Consider the following 22,954-nt stretch of genomic DNA (forward strand, 5'->3'; position numbering starts at 1 on the left):
ATAGATGCTCTCGGGTGCATTTTCAGGATCTCATAGGTTTTAGATCCATGATTATAGGATAGATTTTACCAGTGTTTCAATGATTTCTGACCTAAATAGTATTAATGTACACACATTTGAAATTTCACCTTAAAGGAACAGTCCACCGTACTTCCATAATGAAATATGCTCTTATCTGAATTGAGACGAGCTGATCCGTACCTCTCCGAGCTTTGCGCGACCTCCCAGTCAGTCAGACGCGCTGTCACTCCTGTTAGCAATGTAGCTAGGCTCAGCATGGCCAATGGTATTTTTTGGGGCTGTAGTTAGATGCGACCAAACTCTTCCGTGTTTTTCCTGTTTACATAGGTTTATATGACCAGTGATATGAAACAAGTTCAGTTACACAAATTGGAACGTAGCGATTTTCTATGCTATGGAAAGTCCGCACTATAATGACAGGCGTACTAACACCTTCTGCGCGCTTCGGCAGCGCATTGATATCTGAGCTCCGTATCAATGCGCTGCCGAAGGTGTTAGTACGTCTGTCATTATAGTGCGGACTTTCCATAGCATAGAAAATCGCTACGTTTCAATTTGTGTAACTGAACTTGTTTCATGTCACTGGTCATATAAACCTATGTAAACAGGAAAAACACGGAAGAGTTTGGTCGCATCTAACTACAGCCCCAAAAAATACCATTGGCCATGCTGAGCCTAGCTACATTGCTAACAGGAGTGACAGCGCGTCTGACTGCGTCTGACTGACTGGGAGGTCGCGCAAAGCTCGGAGAGGTACGGAGCAGCTCGTCTCAATTCAGATAAGAGCATATTTCATTATGGAAGTACGGCGGACTGTTCCTTTAAAGTTCAACATGCAAGTTAAACTGTTTTGTTATAGATTACTGAGGTATACGATAGATTTGAAAATCTACGGGGATTCCTTAATTACCTATGATCAAGTCGTGCTGTAACAAAAACGTGCATGAAAATATGAACAGTGGTTTTGCTCCATCTTATGCAATCCAATGAAGAGAATCGATCATCATGACCTCCTGTTGATCACAAAGGGATCTGAACCTAAGACCTGCCACCGTAAAAGAAGTTGCTGTATTACTATAACTGTAATGATTTAGAATGTTTCTGATGCAATTACCGTAATATATGTAGAACTAAGATGCACTGAAAAGAAAAGTAAGGCAGCTGCATATTATAAAGTTTAAATTTTGGCACTTTATTAAATGGACTAGATTAAGATTAAAACATATTTAAAGGAAAAGAAAACTTAATTCATACATTTAAGTTTGCAGAAAGATTATGTACTTTTAAACACATTCATGAATGATAATAGACGAGGTCAAACTTTTGTGAGTAAAATCAGTCGGCTTTGTCCGTCTGGTGGGGGACGACATCGGCAGCCAATGAGATCGCTTAGAATGAATCGGAAAATTCCGGGATGTCTGACGTTTTCTTTCGATGTTTTTATTGGACGGTTTGAACACGTGATCTTGACGTAGCCAACAGATTACAGTTTGCACTGCAAAAAACTGAAAACTAAATTTGAGGAGAAAATTGCTTCATACTAGTGAAATTACCTTGCTGCATGGACAGAAAATTTTACTTGACAAGACATCTTGGAAGAAGTTGGTTGCAATCTAGAACTAGGTTTAATAATCTCAGAATTGGTGCCTTGTATTCTCCTAACAGGAAATGCTAGATTGTTTCAACTATTTTCAAGATATTTTCACTTGCTAAGACATCATTTTTTGCAGTGTGTCTACATCATACCACGCGGACATATTACTTTGACAGAATCAACACAAACATTGGTAAAAAAAAAAAAAAAGACCGCTTGTTTAACACAAATATCACTCAATATTTTTTTCGCGGTCCAAATCCTGCGCTCTGATTGGCTAGCGAGCAGGTCCATATCCTATGGTACGGACCCCAGTTACGGACCTCTGGCGACTCACTCGTTCACAACAACAAAAAAAATAGTAGCATTTTTTGTCAACATTTATCTTTTTTATAAAATTTATTTATAAGATTATCAAAAATCTTACAAATTTTTGCCAGCATTTCTCAGGAGAACAGCATTAATTTTACAGCATGGATAGCGATAACGACAGTGTTCACAGCGAAAGCGAGTTTTACTACCCTGAGGAAGAAGAAGTAAAAGAAAACATTTCAGGAGAAAGCTAAAAACCTCTAACTTGCTAACGCCGAGCAAAAACATGGCTGAATCCCTGAATGACTCAATTTTGTATAAATAGGGGACTACATAGGCGGCAAAATGTAGTTTTTTTTCCTGCCATGGAAGTGCACTTGTATACCGAGGAGGAAGCCATTTGCATTACAGCCGTGAATGAGGATTCAAAATGGCAGCTCGGCTCGGTTTTCCTTTTCGGGTGCTCTCGTTTTCCGTTAGAATTTGGTAAAGAAAAAAATAAATATATTATTTACCAGCTTAAAGGACATGGGACATGAAACATAAATGCACGCTATATCAGTTTCTTTCCATTAAAAATATGAATTAATTGCATCAACAAATACAAAATCATCTATTAAATTCAGCAAAATCGTTATATTCGTGATGATTATATGGCATTTCTGCTCGAGCTCCGATATGCATTTTCTACAACCGGAAGAGCCGCTGTCACGTGATCATACGTCACAAAAACTTTCGGGCACAGCACAAGCGGGTAGATGAATGGAGAAGTGGATGACAAGAAAATTGTTTTTATAGTCTTTAACATACATTGAACATCATACATTGGACATCATGGTGTATTGTGCTGCTTATGGTTGCAATAATTCCAATGGGAAATGCCCTGGAGCAAGTTTTTTTGCATTCCCCAAGGACCCGAAGCTGAGGAAAGTGTGGGCTCACTACTGCCGTAGAAAAAAACTTTGCACCTACTGTTTCCCACAAACTGTGTTCGGACCATTTCACTGAGGATTCTTTCAACATTAATACTCAGGTACTGAGCGATATTAATTGCCAAGCCAAATTTAAGAGGCCGTATAGCCGGGTTCATGGAGGCAGTGATAGCGCCATAATATACAGGGCCTAACATTCCTACAACTGTAGAGACTGTCAAGAAATCCTGTAACATTAATGGACATTTAAATAAATGTTATGTTGGTAAGTTTATTTAACTTTTCTTAATTTTCATCTCTTTCGCCAAATGGCGTAGTGTTGTTGGCTGTGATGGCGTTTCGCCATTTTGAATGTTTTCATCTCGGACTCTGGAAGCATTGTATCTCAATCAATCTCGAAAAATATCAGCAAAAAAAAAAAAACTAGCTTGCAACGGACTTTAGCTAGATCTATGATGAACTTTCAATGTATGATACAAAAATAATACTTCTTTCAACAGATTATTAGCCTTTGAGCAGAATTGTTTTTAACTTACCAGGAAGTGTTATCGAGCCGACCGCTTTCAGTTTCATGGGGACTGAATGAACTCTCGCTCTCAGAATCATCTGACCCGTCAGAGTAAAGACAAGATCCATGTTCATGTGAATTTCCAGCTATCGGTTCGAATTGATAGGGTCTAACTTCACATCTCTGTGAAACATCGGGAATGTCACTGTCGATGGTGTCCATTTCGGTAACCTGTTTACATTAGATTCCCAAGCGCTGGCTCCTTGGAAAGTTTTTGTGATGTCACAGGTCACGTGACCACCTAGCTAATTAACTAATCATTGTTTTACGCTGATGTATAAAAAAGTTAAATAATGTGATGATTTTCACATTTTTGACGCCCTGCAGTGATTTAGATGGCATTTCTTATGTCCTTTATACATAATTATACCCAGAAAAAAATCCATGTCCCATGTCCTTTAAGGTCGGTCCGTATGGTGAAATACCGTGACCTCGGCCTTGAATACTGACCTCGGCCCAGAGGGGCTCGCTCAGTACTTTCAAGACCTCGGTCATGGTATTTCATGATACGGACCTCCCAGCTGGTAAATAACATTATATATATATGTGTGTGTATGTATGTATGTATACACTACCGTTCAAAAGTTTGGGGTCACTTTGAAATGTCCTTATTTTTGAAAGAAAAGCACTGTTCTTTTCAATGAAGATCACTTTAAACTAATCAGAAATCCACTCTATACATTGCTAATGTGCTAAATGACTATTCTAGCTGCAAATGTCTGGTTTTTGGTGCAATATCTACATAGGTGTATAGAGGCCCATTTCCAGCAACTCTCACTCCAGTGTTCTAATGGTACAATGTGTTTGCTCATTGCCTCAGAAGGCTAATGGATGATTAGAAAACCCTTGTACAATCATGTTAGCACAGCTGAAAACAGTTGAGCTCTTTAGAGAAGCTATAAAACTGACCTTCCTTTGAGCAGATTGAGTTTCTGGAGCATCACATTTGTGGGGTCGATTAAATGCTCAAAATGGCCAGAAAAATGTCTTGACTATATTTTCTATTCATTTTACAACTTATGGTGGGAAAGAAAAGTGTGACTTTTCATGGAAAACACAAAATTGTCTGGGTGACCCCAAACTTTTGAACGGTAGTGTATGTATGTATGTAAACGGATCTGTTATTTGCTCTCCTATATATCTAGTTACTTGTGGGTAGGAAATTTAACGTATCGGTATAAATCTAAGCGTATCAGATTTTAACTAAAGCGATTAAGTGTATCGGCAGGCAGAGCAAGCGTATCGGGCCCGATATGCGAAAATGCTTTGAGGAAAACCATGCTATAATCTATAAAACTATACATTTATCTTTTACAAGTCAGCTAAACATACTGCCTTATACCACAGTGCGATTGGTCAGAAGACGCTGAGCAATTTTCAGTAGTTCCGGATGCAAAGTTTATATTAATACGCCGTTTCTAATACGTTATCCTTCCCTATATGAAAATACTGTTGATTATTTTTCTACAATCAAGCATTTTATGGTGATCCTTATGCATCATTTATATTTGAATGTGAAATGATAAGCGTACTGTTTTAAGACGGACAGTTCGAAGTCCAGGGGTGGAGCTGGATCTGATCCAACCCCTCCCATAAGCCCAACTCTCACACTAACCCGCATAACATGAGGCAACACATTAAATATGCTTATCCAGCCTGAAACACTAAACAAACAGTCTCCAAACCCTGGACTTCTGGCTCGAATCCACCCAGGTAGGAGGCGCTGGATCAGGTCCAACTCAACCCCATGGACGTTTTGTTCTGCAGCGAGGGGTGCCTGACCTTTTCTAGCCAACCAAAGCATAGAAGTGGAAGAGGAGATGGCAGCGTTCACTTTGTCTAGCTTTTGTGATTAGCCCACACTTGGTAATGTATATTTTGATGCACGTGTTTTTTATTTTTGGTTAATTCTAAGTTTGTTTTTCATAATTCCATCAAAAACTGATTTTTTTGGGGGGGGGGAGTGCATCCAGACTCTCAGGTCCTACTGTATCGTGACTGCTGAAAAGACTTCAAAACGTACCCGATCTGAGACCCAGTATGTATCCTCAGCCACAAAATATCTAAAGTAGCACTACCTGGTTCTTCCACTGCAGCAGCTTTGTCTTTAATATGCGTGTTTGCGTCTTCAGAAAATGACTGACATTTCCCAGAATCCAGCTTATGGGTGCTGTCTTGTGAGCTGGTCTGGTCCAAGAACACGTCCTGCAGGGAGCTGGAGTCAGATAACACTGCCACGCTGTCCTGACTTTGTTCTGATGATGGAAAACCCACACACACACACACGAAAATGCACCATGAGGGCTACTTTAAAGTTCGCTCAAAGAGAAATCAAAGATAGTGCCATTGCATAGTTTTTAAAACAAGAAGCCACAATTTAACACCGAAATCCCAAGATTCACCCACAGATAAACAGTCTGGACAAAATTTAAACCTACTGCTTAACTTAATTCCGGGGCTAGTCTTAATCAGACTCCCAGAAAGCCATGCTGATAAGCTGCAATCATGTAAACTATGGATCAGGGATGAAAAACCTCAGAAAACTTTGTGGATGATTTCTTGAAATGCCAGAATTGGTGTTATGAGCTGGAATTTTCCTTTACACAGAGCGAGAGCACGGTGTATTCACAAAGCGTAGAAAGATTGCTGGTCTCTCACATCAAGTGTGCCAGTGTACTTCCTCTGAAAACAACTCATTTTTCGTTCCCTCGAAATAAGATGTTCAGGAAAGCTCTTTCACGTGCTGCGAAAAAGTCAGCAACTGGATCTGGAGGGTGTGTCTTGGCAGCAGGGATACCAACTTTTATTGTATTTGATACGAAAAGAAAAAAAAAATCCCTTCAGCAAAAAATATGGAGCTGAAGTGTTTGCATTAACAGATTAAAAGTAGCATACACGGTACTAATTAAGAACCAATTAAGAAATAAGGTAGGTGACTGGATTTTTTTTTTTTGAGTGACTGGTGAAATAGTACAGTCAATATTCCAGCCTGACTGCACGGTGTGAACACACGCACACACGCACGCACACACACGCACGCACAGAGGGCGAGAGAGAGACAGAGAGAGAGACAGAGAGAGAGAGAGACACACACACAGACAAAGCAACTGCAGTCGTACAGTGAAGCAAAATATAGCTGCTGAATGCTAAAACGCTGTTTAGTAGTGTATTGATCAGGACAGACAGTGGAGCAGTGGCAGAGAACCCACTTCACATTTCATCCAAGCATAAAATATCTCCTTAAATGCTGATATGACACATGATTAGCTACTGAATCCAAAACCAACAAATAGTGCACTACAAGAGGACTGTAGGGTTTAGTCCTTTAGCGTTTAGTGAGTCGGAGATTTCTTGAATAAAAATCTGAATTCATCGACACGTTGGTCTATTTTCGCTTAAAGTGCGCATTCGGGACCAATTTTATTTTATTTTATATGAAAGTATGTCCCTTTACACACTCATCCAGAAGGGTAATTTTGCACAAGGCCATCTGTCTACAGCAGAAAAAAATAAAACACGTCTGGAAAAATCCCAAGCGAGTCTGGAGCCAGATTCGTGACGTCACCTGCGGAAGCGCCAGCAGGCTGCGCGAGCTTTGCACGGTTTCAGTGCACAGCCTGTGTACACCAAGCGCTCCCATTTCTCTCTCATTGTCCGGTCTTTTGGGAAACGATGAGTACTAATCCCATCAAGATTGGTGTTGCTGCACCCTCCTACGATACATCTGTTAACCATTTTAATAATTATGCGATAACGTTGAAGAAATTTGCAGGTCGTTTTCTCATAAACAAACCAGCGCTGACGTAGGATTCAGAAGGAGGCGTCCCGCACTCGACATCACGAAAATCAATGTTTGCCAGGAAATCCAAATGCCAAGTTTTTTCAGAGGCGGACCAATTCGCCTCAAACGGCTTGATTTCGACTGAATTTTTCTGGTATTGCGCAAGGGAAAAAACACTGCAGAGAATGCAGAATGTTACAGATATTTGATCAAAGTTTAATATAAAATAGGAGAATTACATTGATCTTGCTCCTGAATTTACCCCTGATAACGCTTTCTTACATTAGTGACAAAGCTATATGACAACCTGCTGATAGTGCAGCCGGGAGGAATTCATCTCTACCGAAATAGAGTGATGCAGCGGCGCTTTAGTACTCAAGTCTTTAGTCCAGGCTCTCGCGTCCTCATTTGTACATTCTGCTCAAACACCATCGTGACTGCGCTAACAATGCCACAGTGAGCATTAAAGTCTCGCGAGTAATCGTGACAATACTGTATTATCAGCATCAACCAACAAATCGGCACCAGAATCGACATATCTAATGGAATCGATCATCAAGTTAAAGCCCTGAAGTACTTGCTTTTAAAAATACGTTTTCTGTCAACGCATTGTTGTATACACTACCGTTCAAAAGTTTGGGGTCACCCAGACAATTTTGTGTTTTCCATGAAAAGTCACACTTTTATTTACCACCATAAGTTGTAAAATGAATAGAAAATATAGTCAAGACATTTTTCTGGCCATTTTGAGCATTTAATCGACCCCACAAATGTGATGCTCCAGAAACTCAATCTGCTCAAAGGAAGGTCAGTTTTATAGCTTCTCTAAAGAGCTCAACTGTTTTCAGCTGTGCTAACATGATTGTACAAGGGTTTTCTAATCATCCATTAGCCTTCTGAGGCAATGAGCAAACACATTGTACCATTAGAACACTGGAGTGAGAGTTGCTGGAAATGGGTCTCTATACACCTATGGAGATATTGCACCAAAAACCAGACATTTGCAGCTAGAATAGTCATTTAGCACATTAGCAATGTATAGAGTGGATTTCTGATTAGTTTAAAGTGATCTTCATTGAAAAGAACAGTGCTTTTCTTTCAAAAATAAGGACATTTCAAAGTGACCCCAAACTTTTGAACGGTAGTGTATGTAACATTTCACTGTAAAAGGCGGTGCACTGAAAAGCAAGAAGAAACAAGTTCTTGGAAAGCAATACAAGGAAATCTGTATTTTCTTTTTAACTGGAAACTTGGTCAGGTTTTGACAAAGCACTGTTCCAAACAGTCGATACGATACAGCGCACAGTCCGCCTCGCTCGACTAACACAGGCCTAGAAATTCATATATTTTTTCACCAGCCAGCCGGACTAGTTCCCTTCCAAAGTAACTCGCCAAACAGAAAATCAACTCGCTAAAATTTGTTCATGTATGAATTTTACTTCGGTCAAAAACAACACAAAAGAGAGTAGTTACCACTGTTCATGACTAATGTGCATTTATTTCAAGACCCGAGTATTTTGATACTGTTGTTAAATACATAAATGAGAACAACACAGAGCACCATAATATAATATCAACAAATAATAATATATTGGCCCCAAACATTTGAACGGTAGTGTAATTGGCACAACGCTTAAGGCCTCTGCATGCTCTTGCGACAAGGCTTTCGCAGATAGCTTTTCGCAGACAGTTGTAATTTATCGTTGAGCGGGGAGTAATAGGCGTGCGCGATGTTATTCACCGCCACAACGCAAGGGGGCGCGAAGTCACTAGGAGTAGTTGGTGGGTGTGGTTAGTGGAGTGTTTATCCTCTGGTTACTTATAATGACTAGAACTGGAGTCGTATAGATGTACGTACTTCCTCACTTCCTCAATCAACCGCTCTTCGTGCTGCTCCATCTTCGCTCGTGTTTTTAAAAATGCCGGTAGTGAAAACAAACCAAACCGGGAAAGTAGGGAAGCGGAAGTGCGTGTACAGCGGATGTAGAGTGGACCAATCGGAGCCCTCTTGTCTGCGAGGCTTCTGCGGTGGTCACAATTTTTGGGAGGTGCGCGCAGAGCGTCTGCGAAGGTGGGGGGGGCTACGCAGACATTGTCTGCGACGCTATCTGCGAGGACTGGGTTGTCAGCATAAATTGGCCTTTAATGAACGCACGCTGTGCCGTCATGGCGGTTTAATATTAAGCTCGCTAGTCGGTGACGCTCCACCTGACACGCTATCAAACTCTTTTCAAACTTTAAAATCAGCCTAACGCTACTAGAAAAGAAAGATTTCTACATTGTTTATTTGACGCGATTATGCTAAAACAATTTCTGAAAGGACTTCAGATAAGTTAGCGGTATTCATGTTAGCGTAACTCCGTTTATACATGCTAACTAGGACGATCAAAATCTCTCGGTCCGTCCCGAGCGCAGGAACGAAGTCCGTGTTCGACTTCGACGCTTTTTATCGAGCACGTCATGGCGAGCAGCTGGACAGAGAGCTGAGAGAACAGGCACAACAAGAGGACTTCCGGAAATGGAAACTGGAGAAACGGACGGATTTGGCTGTCGGTGAGCTGCTGGGTTTCGGTCTCGTATCATAAATTATAATCTGGTGCATTTGTTCGTATTTTTATAGGAGTGACCAGGACACTCTCAGGGGGGAAAAAAAAGTGTCACTGAATTCACATAATTCGACTTGCAAAGGTGCAATACTCTTTTTTTTTTTTCTCAGATTCATACAGTACCAGGCAAAAGTTTGGACACCCTCATTCATAGTAATGACTAAACGCGTCCAAATCTTTGACTGGTACTATATACTGTGTATTTATTAAGTGCACTGTTTGCTGGATAGCTTTTTCAGATCAGTCAGTGTTAAGTGACTATGTGTTATGTGCCAGCTTGGATGGGAGCAAACCTTCGGACAGTGGTTCTCTGCCATAGTCCTAAAGAGAGCCAAGTTTAGTTAGGGCTTTTGGACTGGAGGGAGGTGTCTGTAGTTTATACCATACGCAGGTTCCGCTCTCAAAGAAGGTGCACACCCAGACCCGCAGTAATCGTGGTCGTGAGAGAGGTTTGCTGCGGAGGAGATCATGACTTTAGAAAAGACGGGAGAGAGGAAAAAAAAAAAGATCTCATCTCGGAGCATTCAGAGTTTAGGCTTTACCTGAGGGCAGGTGTGAGATCTGACATGTTTTATTCCTGTACAGGGCTGAAGAAAAACACATTTTTTTGTTTTTTTAAGATTTCTATCTAAAACATCAGAATTACTCAAGCCAATTTACTTACAGTGTGAAGAATTAATATACAGGTGAGCCCGGTACAGTTCAAAACCCACACACCAGCAACCAATTCTGAACCCAAACATACACGTGTATGATTTATTTTCAACCTCCTTCCCAGTGCAAGTGAGCCACAGGAAAACACACACACACACACACACACACACACGCATACACACACACACGCACGCACGCACACAGCCGAGCAGAGTGCACTGTGGGATGTTGTGGAAGGAAATTTTTCCTTTTATAGTCCAGAGTGCTAATTCCTCATCCCATCATGCATTGATTAAGAAGCAGCAGGTGCGAAGCAGGCCAGAGGCAGGCAGAGAGGGAGCAGGCAGGTAGGCAGCAGGGAGGAATGGAGCCTGAGTAGGCTGCAGGAAAGAATGGGAACATGGCGAGACGGCTGCAGGGGCCACACTTTTACAGCATCAATTCCTAAACTTGCTTCACTGGTGAGACGATGAGGTTTCTTCCCCCTCCCTAATACACATTAGATTTCATAACACCTCCTAGACTCCATGTCTAGGGCTCAGGATGAAAATACAAAATGGCAGGACTATAATTATTAAATGGTAATTGATGAAGCAAAAAGGTGTTCAGCATTTCGATCCTGCTGATGGCATTTCCACTCGAGCTCAGTTTCGCGGCTCGCGTCAACAAAAAGAACCCTGCACTTTGGTCGGCACGTGTTCTTACCTACCTAAAGAACCGCACCGAGTGGAAAAACACACGAGGGTTCCGTTACACTACATTACAGGCGTTTAGCGGACGCCTCTTATCCGGAGCGACGTACAACATACCCAGAGCAGCCTGGGGGTTTGGCGCCTTGCTCAACGGCACTTCAGTATATCATTCCTGCTGGTCTAGGGAATCGAACCAGCGACCTATTGGTCCCAAAGCTGCTTCTCTAACCATTAAAGCATAGACGCAGAGCCATGGCCTCATTTTCGTTTATAAATGCCTTGAGACCTCAAGAATGGCACAGGAATAGTTTTAAGCTTGAACAATTAATCTAATATAGTAATTTTTACGATTATAGTGATTTATATAGGTAGCAGTCTGAGGAAAGTATTTATTTTATTTATTTAAAAAAAGCAAAGATCAGTTGCGCCAGTTCTCCCAGTGTGAGAGCCGAGGGTTGTTGGTAAAACCCGGGACGGGACATATCGCTCGGGCAGTGACCTCCCTGCGGTTGTTGCTAAAACTGGTGACGTCCCGGGTTTTAGTAATTGCCTGAGCCGAGCAGTAATGGCGGAGTACTCAGTATGGACAAAATAGAGAATGAGTGGAGCAGCTGTCTGATTTCTGCGCTGGATATCGCTGCCATCTCGCCCTTACGTGGAAGAAGCGAATGAACGGAGAACTGAACGAACAACTGAAAGTCAGATTGTTTCGAAACAATTGGCCACAAGGTCGGCCTTCAAGAAGCGAGAACGCAGACGGGTAAGCTCCGACTCTCATTTGGATAAAAAAAAAAACACGTTGTTGACCTGCATTCAGATTAATACATGTAACCTGTATTGTGTGTTTAAGTTACCAGTATAAGATGATTTAATTTGCTTCAGAACGCGATTGTCTCAGTTCATCTGATTATTTAATTAGCCTTTTACGTTTGATCAGTGAAAATGCATGCATGTACATGTATGTTGCATAAGTTATAACACCCATCCTGTTTTAATGAGAGTCAACACACAATCAATGAAGTCAAATCAGTCTTAGTTGAGCAAGTCGGTAACGGGATTTCTTACTTTCACCGTAAATATTTATTTATATGCCTTTGGTCTATAGCCGTCAGCCTTAAAACTGGTTCCCGCTGTGACGTCACGCACTCAGGGCTGGCTGGCTCAGCGGGGCAGCTCGAATGCCAACTTTGCGGTCGATTTTAACTCTCAAAAATATATATTTTTTATTCCCATTTATGCAGCATACAAGAGTCAAGGATGGAGATACTATCCACTCAGAAATGTATTTAAAAATAAAGGCTCTGCGTATCTGCTTTAAGCCATGACTTCCCTTCAAACTGATTAAATGCTGAATATGTGAAAGCCCTACAAGATCCACTTGGACTCAAAAATGGTGATAATTTAGTGACAGTTCCAGTAAAGCAATCATTTGAGGTTACACATTAAACCAGATGTGCTACTAACAAGCGTCCAGATCTACTTTACAGCCTCGAACGTGGCCAAAGCATTCCAAAAAGACAAGCTCACCGAGTTCACATCAGTCCAGTAACTGTCATGTGACACAGATTCGGGCACACTGCCTGTTTTTTGTTTAAAGGAACAGTCCACTGTACTTCCATAATGAAATGTGTTCTTCTCTGAATTGAGACGAGCTGATCCGTACCTCTCCGAGCTTTGCGCGACCTCCCAGTCAGGAGTGACGGTATCAATGCGCTGCCGAAGCGCGCAGAAGGTGTTAGTATGCCTGTCATTATAGTGCGGACTTTCCATAGCACAGAAAATCGCTACGTTTCAATTTGTGTAACTGAACTTGTTTCATATCACTGCTCATATAAACCTATGTAAACAGGAAAAACGCGGAAGAGTTTGGTCGCATCTAACTACAGCCCCAAAAAATACCATTGGCCATGCTGAGCCTAGCTACATTGCTAACAGGAGTGACAGCGCGTCAGACTGACTGGGAGGTCGCGCAAAGCTCGGAGAGGTACGGAGCAGCTCGTCTCCATTCAGAGAAGAACATATTTCATTATGGAAGTACGGTGGACTGTTCCTTTAAGCAAAAAAGGCCAGGGTCGTTTTCTGAGATTTATTCTGAGCACGAAAGCAGGGTCAAATCTCAATAAATACCCAGGTTACAATGGTCATCTGAAAATGCTACTGAATAGAAATATTACCGTGTTTGTATTTTCACTTTATTTTTCCAGCTGTTCGGTAAAGGGTTTAACAGAGTGTGCTGTGTACATCATGGTGCACGTCGAGGCTTGCATTTCGAGAATGGAATTCGTGTACGGTTACTGAAAACGACGTGTGCTGCTTTTGTGCGTCTTCAAACACCTGAGAAAAATGAGAGTTTGAGGCAGAGCTAAGACAGACTGCTCGTTAGGAACACCATGCGAAAACGCTTCCGTGAACGATTTTTAAATAAATCAGCTCATATCCAGTTTGATCGATGTGGCCCATTCTCCAGAACTGACTCACTACTGAGCCTTAATCATCATCCTGCATACCCTCGTCTCTTTTTTTTGACTAACAGCGCACACACACACACCTTACTTTCTCCTAACCAATTTATATGGTGGACCCAGCCAGCTTTGTCGCTCATGTTCCCATGATCCTCAGCGTGCGGATGGCAAGAGCAGGGGTGGGAGGAGTAATTGTTATAAACCCGTTAGCCAAACCCCCGTGTAAAGATTAGCTGTCATTATAGTGGTCATGGTCACCCCCAGGTAAGTGAGTGTGTGAGAGAATATAAACTCCAGGCCAGGTGTACTGTACCGTCCTGCGGCTGCCCCTGCCTCTGCTGCAGCTTTTTACGTTTGGCGTAATCGTGGTCGAGCGGAGTGACCACACATGGGGGGGAAGTCACACCTGCCGCACCGTCGCTGGGCAACGATGTCGCCATGGGCACGGCTGCCGCTGTAGAGTTTGCTGCTGTCAACGCCGTCACCGCTAGTGAGGAGTGCGAGTCTTCATCGTTCAAAGAAGGGAGTTTTTCCCTGTGGAGAATATTAAAAAAAAAAAAAACAACTATTAAAAACACTTCTGGCGTTATCTATGATCGTAATTTGACTCTTAAATATGAAACAATTAGGCGTCTGAGTATTTAGGCACTTCAGAATTTGATTCAGTGCATCATTTGACAAACTTTTTTTTTTTTAGACATTTGAGGCAATTTTTTTATTTAAATAGATGCTTTTTTTTTTTAATCAGTCATGAAAAACAAAGCTTAAAGCTCATAGGCAACGGTTTTAATTTTATGCACATTTCAAACTTTATATGTTAAAAAACCCTCTATAATTTTCTTCTGGTCCCAAGAAGTATTGTTAATAAGTAATAATTAAAATAAGTTAGCGCTGATCGCAGCGAATTTTTGTTCAGCTATTTTCGTGACCACTCGGCACGTGACGTCATTTAAGCCAAACAAACCGCTCGAGTTGAGTCCACTTCCGTTTACTTACATTGCCGTTCGGCTTGAGTGCAGACGTGCGTTCGGGAATTTCCAAAGAAAAAACCCATGCCTTATTGTTGTGCAGTGAACTGTAACAACGGGACCGGTTCAGGAAGAAGTTTTTACCTTTTTCAGCGAGAGGAGAAGAGGCAGAGAGTGTGGATTGGCTTTTTCCGGAAGAGGAGAAGAGGCAGAGCGAGAGGGTTGGCTTTTTCCGAAAGAGGAGACGAGGCGGAGAGAGTGGATTGTGTGCATGAAGCCAGAGGGTTGTTTTTTTCCGGAAGAGGAGAAGAGGCAGAGAGAGTGGATTGTGCGCGTGAAACAAAATCAAGCAGTCAAAGAAGAAACGGAGCAACAACGCTCAAGCAAAAAGGAGAAGATTGGAGGCAAACATTTTTACTTTTGCTTGCAATTGACAAGTCAAGAATCCTGAGGGATCCTGTACAATCATTGTGGAAATGAGACAAAGGGATATTTCCTCCTTTAGAGTAGGCTATAAATAGTATAATGCCGCGGATGGCAGGCTAATGTGGCCTACCGGCGCACTGTCCAGTAATCGTTCCCTATATCCACTAGGGAGGGCGGTTTAATTATTCTTCAAAAGGGCTCTTATTTAGTATTACGACAAAAGTAAGAATTTATCATAACTACGAGAATAAATCGTTTGGGCGCGAGTCTTGTTGAGGTCCGGGGTCACCGCGATCAGAGTCGGCCGAGTCGCTGTCCGACTCCGAGGCTGCGCGGTCAAACCAGTGAGACACATTCACCGATTGCTTCGCAACGGCCAGAGGTTCATACATATATGGTTTCACCTCTCGATATTCAATTTGGAGAGTTCCTACTTCAAAATCGCTATCAGACATTTTACACAACCTCTCACGACCAAAGTCCGTACACGTGTGCTCGGTTCACAGGTAAACACAGAGCTGCTCCCAGTCTGTTTGGCTTAAATGACGTCACGACGACGGTCCCCTGGCGGTAAAAGCGCGCACAAGTGGCATGTAAACAAACCTTCGGAACTTGCGCAAACCAGTATATTTTAACCGTTTTATTCAATTTTAGGGTGCAAATTAGACACCAGGAAGACTGAATTCGCTTTTTGGGTTGTTCTTCTAGACAATAAAGTTGATATTCTACATTTCACCTCGGACCATTGCCTATGACCTTTAATATAGGGCTGCTGCAACTAATCACCATAATCGCTTACATTCATAAATAAAAACAGTCGGCCAAAACGTCCTTATTGAACGTCTGAATTTATCACCCGAGTGTTTCGGTTAGTGGATGATGGCCTCATTTCGAATTGCAACAACACATTAGGGCTTGAAATGTAGGTAAGAACCTCTTCTAGTGATCAAGAACATTGATCAGACTGATATACTTTACAAAAAAAAAAATTATATGTTGATCTAAGCACATGATAATATTCTCAAGCCATGACAAATTATCTGATAAACATCTAATATTGTAATGCAGTTCGAGACCTTTTATTTAATCATGCCTAGAGTTCTGCAGTTGTATCACTATTAAAAAAAATTATACATCTTGTACATCAATGGGTACCAACACAAACAATGCTGAAATTAACGGTTGACGTACTTGTCGCTTGTTTTAGGCATGCTCTTCTCCTCTCCGCGAGCAAAAGGTCCGACCGCAGCTTCAGCAAGCATATTAAAAAAAAGATCGTAGTCCAGATGGTCCTTCTGCTCCGATTCTTCCTTGCCGCACTCTTCCTCTAACAGCTTCAGAATAGTGGCAGCCGTACGGAAGAACAGCTGATATGGCGGGAACAGATGAGAGACACAAATTAATAAAGGATTTCACGATGTTGCGATTTGCAACTTCAACGCAAATTCAACCAATCCCCGCGAATTCAGGGCGGTGTTGCAATTATATCCAATCACCGCAACTTTCCCGCAAATTTGACCAATCGTTGGCGTCGTCTTGAGGTGACGTCGACAAACTACCTTCCGCCTTACTTCCGTATATATCAGGGGTGTCCAAATTGATCCATAAAGGGCCGTGTGGCTGCAGGTTTTCATTCCAGCCATGCAGCAGCACACCTGACTTGGCTCATTCAATCAACTGAACTGTCTTCACACAGTCAAATACTTGCAGCCACACCCACCCTTGATTAAAGGGTGGGTGTGTCAGTTAATTGAATAAGCCAAATCAGGGTGCTGCTGCATGGCTGGAATGAAAACCTGCAGCCACAAGGCCCTTTATGGATCAGGTTTGACACCCCTGGTATATATGTTCAAGAGAAGCAGCATGTGCGAGTCAGTGTTTATATAGGCTTAAATTCTGTTACTGAAAGTGTGTTTATGTTTACAGTGAAGGACTGTGTGCACTTTACGTTATTTTTTTTACTTAATACAAGAAATTAATGGATGCCAACATTTTTGCCAAAATGGTATTTTATTTTCCATTGTTTAGGCAGCTTCAGCATCATACTGTGAGATTCTGTTCAAATTGTTTTTTTCTTCTCTGAAGCCTGAGCCATTTATTTTATTAGTTTATAATTATTGTTTAATTTAGTCTTCAGGAGAGACTGCCTGCACACAGGACTAGTATTAAAACCTCCTAGGGCCTAGCGGTCACATACGTGGACAGCACTTTTTAGAAATTCAGAACAAGAATCCACATATGTGGACATACTTTTTCTCAAAAAGTACATCTTATCAAAGATGATGCTTAGTTTTTATTCTAATCAGGTTCTAATAAGCCCAAATAGCAAAAAGAAATAAAAAATGCATGTAAAAAAAACAGCTTGGGTCTTAGGAGGTTAATAGTTTTTTTCTTACATGAAAGCTGAGGCATTTATATTATATTTGAAGGTAACTTCATGTTGTGCTGTGAGGTTCTATGCACTTTAACTTTTGAACCAACAGGTGCATTTGGATAAGTAAAGCCTATTTTCTGCATTTTTGTAGTCCTGCTAATCTTTTATATTGGTAAAGATGTTTATAGGACCATTTCTCAGTGTCTTTGTTTTTTTTTTTTTAAATCAATAGTTTTTCAGTAATAACGTAATATTTAACATATCACTCAATTTTAATCACAAAAAGAGAAAATCGCAACAATTTCTCGCAACTTTCACTTCCTCCCGCAATGTAATCGCAACAAAAACCTAAAAAAACACCGCAACTTTCATCGCAATTTTTTGGAAAACCCCCCGCAACATCAGACATTTTAGCCCACAACAATCACAAAAAAGGCCCGCGGAATCCTGGGGGGGACCGAATATGATTTCTCAAAGATTAACATTTAAAACAAGATCAACTGTGAGCTACTGCTCACTTATGTATCCCCCCCCCCGCTCTCGCTTATATCAGAATGCAAGCAATCGAAGGAATAGGAGACTTATTATGAATGCTGACTTCAACAAATAATTACCCCTGAAACAAGTAAAGAGCAGTGTCTCTCCCCAGGGATTTCAAATAGCATCCTGGGAAACTGTCATTTAGAACTAGCATTTTGCTTCTTGAAATGGTGCCAAAATCCAGGCTATATGTTTTGTAAACACATTCAGTCGATAAACAGGAAGTCGATGTGCGACAGACCTGAAAACGGTACACATGGTATAGAACCCCAAGCTGAAGCTCGGAACCAAATATCAAGTGGCTGTGATTTGTAGTTGCTGAGAAAAGTGTTACGAAAAGTTTTGTAAATCCACCGTATATGTTTCGTAAATACATTCAGTCGGTAAACAGGAAGTCGATGTGCGACAGACCTGAAAACGGTACACACGGTATAGAACCCCAAGCTGAAGTTTGATACCAAGTGACTATGATTTGTAGTTGCTGAGAAAAGTGTTACGAAAAGTTTTGTAAATCCACCGTATATGTTTCGTAAATACATTCAGTCGGTAAACAGGAAGTCGATGTGCGACAGACCTGAAAACGGTACACACGGTATAGAACCCCAAGCTGAAGCTCGGTACCAAATATCAAGTGGCTGTGATTTGTAGTTGCTGAGAAAAGTGTTACGAAAAGTTTTGTAAATCCACCGTATATGTTTCGTAAACACATTCAGTCGGTAAACAGGAAGTCGATGTGCGACAGACCTGAAAACGGTACACACGGTATAGAACCCCAAGCTGAAGTTTGATACCAAGTGACTATGATTTGTGGTTGCTGAGAAAAGTGTTACGAAAAGTTTTGTAAATCCACCGTATATGTTTCGTAAATACATTCAGTCGGTAAACAGGAAGTCGATGTGCGACAGACCTGAAAACGGTACACATGGTATAGAACCCCAAGCTGAAGTTTGATACCAAGTGACTATGATTTGTGGTTGCTGAGAAAAGTGTTACGAAAAGTTTTGTAAATCCACCGTATATGTTTCGTAAATACATTCAGTCGGTAAACAGGAAGTCGATGTGCGACAGACCTGAAAACGGTACACACGGTATAGAACCCCAAGCTGAAGCTCGGTACCAAATATCAAGTGGCTGTGATTTGTAGTTGCTGAGAAAAGTGTTACGAAAAGTTTTGTAAATCCACCGTATATGTTTCGTAAATACATTCAGTCGGTAAACAGGAAGTCGATGTGCGACAGACCTGAAAACGGTACACACGGTATAGAACCCCAAGCTGAAGCTCGGTACCAAATATCAAGTGGCTGTGATTTGTAGTTGCTGAGAAAAGTGTTACGAAAAGTTTTGTAAATCCACCGTATATGTTTTGTTTTGTAAAGGGCGGCACGGTGGTGTAGTGGTTAGCGCTGTCGCCTCACAGCAAGAAGGTCCTGGGTTCGAGCCCCGGGGCCGGCGAGGGCCTTTCTGTGTGGAGTTTGCATGTTCTCCCCGTGTCCGCGTGGGTTTCCTCCGGGTGCTCCGGTTTCCCCCACAGTCCAAAGACATGCAGGTTAGGTTAACTGGTGACTCTAAATTGACCGTAGGTGTGAGTGTGAGTGTGAATGGTTGTCTGTGTCTATGTGTCAGCCCTGTGATGACCTGGCGACTTGTCCAGGGTGTACCCCGCCTTTCGCCCGTAGTCAGCTGGGATAGGCTCCAGCTTGCCTGCGACCCTGTAGAAGGATAAAGCGGCTACAGATAATGAGATGAGATGAGATGTTTTGTAAACACATTCAGTCGGTAAACAGGAAGTCGATGTGCGACAGACCTGAAAACGGTACACACGGTATAGAACCCCAACCTGAAGTTTGATACCAAGTGACTATGATTTGTGGTTGCTGAGAAAAAAAAGGTGTTTCAGACAGACAGATGAAGGTAAATAAACCAGTACAAAACCAGTATAAAAAAAAGAAAAAGGAAAAAAAAAAAAAGAGGCTCATGCTTTATTTTATGACTTGGCTTACTTCTAGCGCCTCCATGGCCAGACCAGGTGGGTTGTGGTAGTGGATTTTTCGGGGATACCTGGCAGCTTCTTCATGGAGAAAATGAGCAGACTAGAGAGGCAAGGAAGAGAGAAAGAACAAACGTGTGATAATACACAATCACATCGAAAATACTGTAAATCACAACTACTATCTATGATCAAGTATTCGAGATTGCTCAAGCACATAAGGCAAAGGGAAACGTTCTACGCTGTACATTTAGTAAAACAGTTAGAGGAATAATTTAGCATTTACTCCCTGCATGCTAGGATTTTCTTGTGAGAATTGTGAACGATTGAGGACTTCCGGCTGGCGTAGAAATGTTAACAGCTCTGTATTACCTCGTATATCCAGGCATAAAACATAATACTTATTTTGGGGTAAATAGGAAATGTTTGCTACACTTTTCATGATCGATCCTTTCAGTAAGGTCCATGTTGTGTTGAACAGATCAGTCGTTCACCTGTTTGTAGAGCTGTAAATAGTCTTTGGGTGGTAACTTGCGTTTCTCAGAGATCTTGCCCAGCATGTAGTGTATCAGCCACTCTTCCTCATTACACTCTCCTCCGCATGTGGACGCACTCTGGAAGCATTTATATGCCGTCTCCAGCATCGAATCCTTACGTTCCTCCATCTATACACACGCAGTCGTTATTCTACAGCCGAAATACGCCGTTATGCCTACGCTGGAAGTAATACACTCAACCCTATACGCACCAATTTGGTGAAATCCGGCGGCATCTTGTTCCTCCATTGCTTGAGCTGCCTGGAGGCAAAGGAGTGCAGGGTGTAGGACATGGTTCCATACTCTATCCACAGGCTGAGGTTGGAGCTGTTGATTTCCAGTGCCCGCTTAAAGCATGCCAGCACAGCGAGCGAGCACTTCCACACGGGCCCGTCGCTCTTCAGCTCGTTCGAGTTCAGCTTGTCCTGGATGCGAGTGGCACGGGCCAAAGCCATCCCGGCCCAGGAGTCAAACCTGGGATAATATAGTCATGGTTCACACTTGCGACTCTGGGATTACAGTGCTTAGCGTAAATGAGTGCACCCCCTTTGAAAAGTAACATTTTAAACAATATCTCAGTGAACGCAAACAATTTCCAAAATGTCAATAATATAAACTTAGATTACACATTTTTCAGTTTTACTCAAATTAGGGTGGTGCAAAAATGAGTACACCCCACAACAAAAACTACTACATCTAGTACTTTGTATGGCCTTCATGATTTTTAATCACAGCACCAAGTCTTCTAGGCATGGAATGAACAAGTTGGCGACATTTTGCAACAATCAATCTTTTTCCGTTCTTCAGCAACGACCTCTTTTAGTGACTGGATGCTGGATGGAGAGTGATGCTCAACTCGTCTCTTCAGAATTCCCCAAAGAAAATAATTTCTTTACACCACAAAGGTGAAGGCGACAAAATTATCAGCAAAGCTTTACTTATCAGTCAGAGTACTGGAGCAAAAGTGGTACAAAAATTTAAGAAAGATGGAACTTCAACCATCTCACAGAGGCGTCCAGGTCGTCCATGGAAGTTAACACCTCGACATGAGAGTCTTCTGATGAGAAGGGTTGAAGAAAATCGGCATGCAAGTTCACTGCAGTTATCTAAAGAAGTAGAAAGCCAAACTGGGGTGACTATTTCCCGTGACACAATACGGCGTACGCTGCAGAGGAATGGCGTGCATGGATGCCGTCCACGAAAGAAGCCTCTCCTAAAGCCCAGGCACAAAAAAGCCCGCCTAGAGTTTGCCAGGGCTCATGCTGACAAAGATGAAGACTACTGAGACTCTATACTCTGGAGTGATGAGGCCAAGATAAATGTTTTTGGAACTGATGGCTTCAAAACTGTATGGCGTCGCAAAGGTGAGGAATACAAAGAAAACTGCCTGGTGCCTACAGTGAAACATGGTGGTGGCAGTGTCCTTATGTGGGGCTGCATGAGTGCTGCTGGTGTCGGGGAGCTGCATTTCATTGATGGCATCATGAATTCACAGATGTATTGCTCTATACTGAAAGACAAGATGCTGCCATCACTCCGTGCCCTTGGTCATCGAGCACTTTTCCAACATGACTAAACACACATCTAAGGCCACTGTTGGATTTCTGAAGAAGAACAGGGTGAAAGTGATTCAGTGGCCAAGTATGTCTCCTGATCTGAACCCAATCGAACACCTATGGGGAATTCTGAAGAGACAAGTTGAGCATCACTCTCCATCCAGCATCCAGTCACTAAAAGAGGTCATTGTTGAAGAATGGAAAAAGATTGATGTTGCAAAATGTCACCAACTTGTTCATTCCATGCCTAGAAGACTTGGTGCTGTCATTAAAAATCATGGAGGCCATACAAAGTACTAGATGTAGTAGTTTTTGTTGTGGGGTGTACTCATTTTTGCACCACCCTAATTTAGTAAAACTGAAAAAATGTGTAAGTTATATTATTAACCTTACTTTCACATTATAAGTTAAACAGATGTTTTATTAAACTTTGTCTTTTCAACATTTTGGAAATTGTGTTCATTGAGATATTGTTTAAAATGTTACTTTTCAAAGGGGGTGGACTCATTTACACTCAGCACTGTACATGAAAACTTTTATAATTTCACCAACGTGGAGAACATGAACGGAATCACAGAACTGGCATGGGGAAAAGGATTTCAAATATAAATATTTATCCTTTCTGAATATACACTACCGTTCAAAAGTTTGGGGTCACTTTGAAATGTCCTTATTTTTGAAAGAAAAGCACTGTTCTTTTCAATGAAGATCACTTTAAACTAATCAGAAATCCACTCTATACATTGCTAATGTGGTAAATGACTATTCTAGCTGCAAATGTCTGGTTTTTGGTGCAATATCTCCATAGGTGTATAGAGGCCCATTTCCAGCAACTCTCACTCCAGTGTTCTAATGGTACAATGTGTTTGCTCATTGCCTCAGAAGGCTAATGGAGGATTAGAAAACCCTTGTACAATCATGTTAGCACAGCTGAAAACAGCTGAG

At 41.7% G+C, this 22,954-nt stretch overlaps 1 protein-coding gene across 4 annotated transcripts in view; it reads right to left on the bottom strand.

Annotated features, from left to right (window-relative positions):
* Nucleotides 1–22,954, bottom strand: part of cabin1 (calcineurin binding protein 1) — a 210,975-nt gene that overhangs the window by 117,198 nt on the left and 70,823 nt on the right. The window contains exons 23-30 of one of the 4 annotated variants that reach the window (XM_060931346.1): nt 20,666–20,927; nt 20,412–20,582; nt 19,931–20,020; nt 16,208–16,383; nt 13,936–14,156; nt 10,357–10,401; nt 10,197–10,268; nt 5,506–5,682 (exon numbers count right to left, since the gene is read on the bottom strand). In XM_060931346.1, the coding sequence (XP_060787329.1) occupies nt 5,506–5,682; nt 10,197–10,268; nt 10,357–10,401; nt 13,936–14,156; nt 16,208–16,383; nt 19,931–20,020; nt 20,412–20,582; nt 20,666–20,927 (1,214 nt within the window). Of the gene's footprint in view, nt 1–5,505; nt 5,683–10,196; nt 10,287–10,356; nt 10,402–13,935; nt 14,157–16,207; nt 16,384–19,930; nt 20,021–20,411; nt 20,583–20,665; nt 20,928–22,954 lie in introns of all 4 variants that reach the window. The other 3 variants (XM_060931348.1, XM_060931347.1, XM_060931349.1) reach the window with 3 other exon arrangements.

The sequence above is a fragment of the Neoarius graeffei genome, chromosome 10 (genome assembly GCF_027579695.1).
Source record: "Neoarius graeffei isolate fNeoGra1 chromosome 10, fNeoGra1.pri, whole genome shotgun sequence".
Taxonomy (NCBI): Eukaryota; Metazoa; Chordata; class Actinopteri; order Siluriformes; family Ariidae; genus Neoarius; species Neoarius graeffei.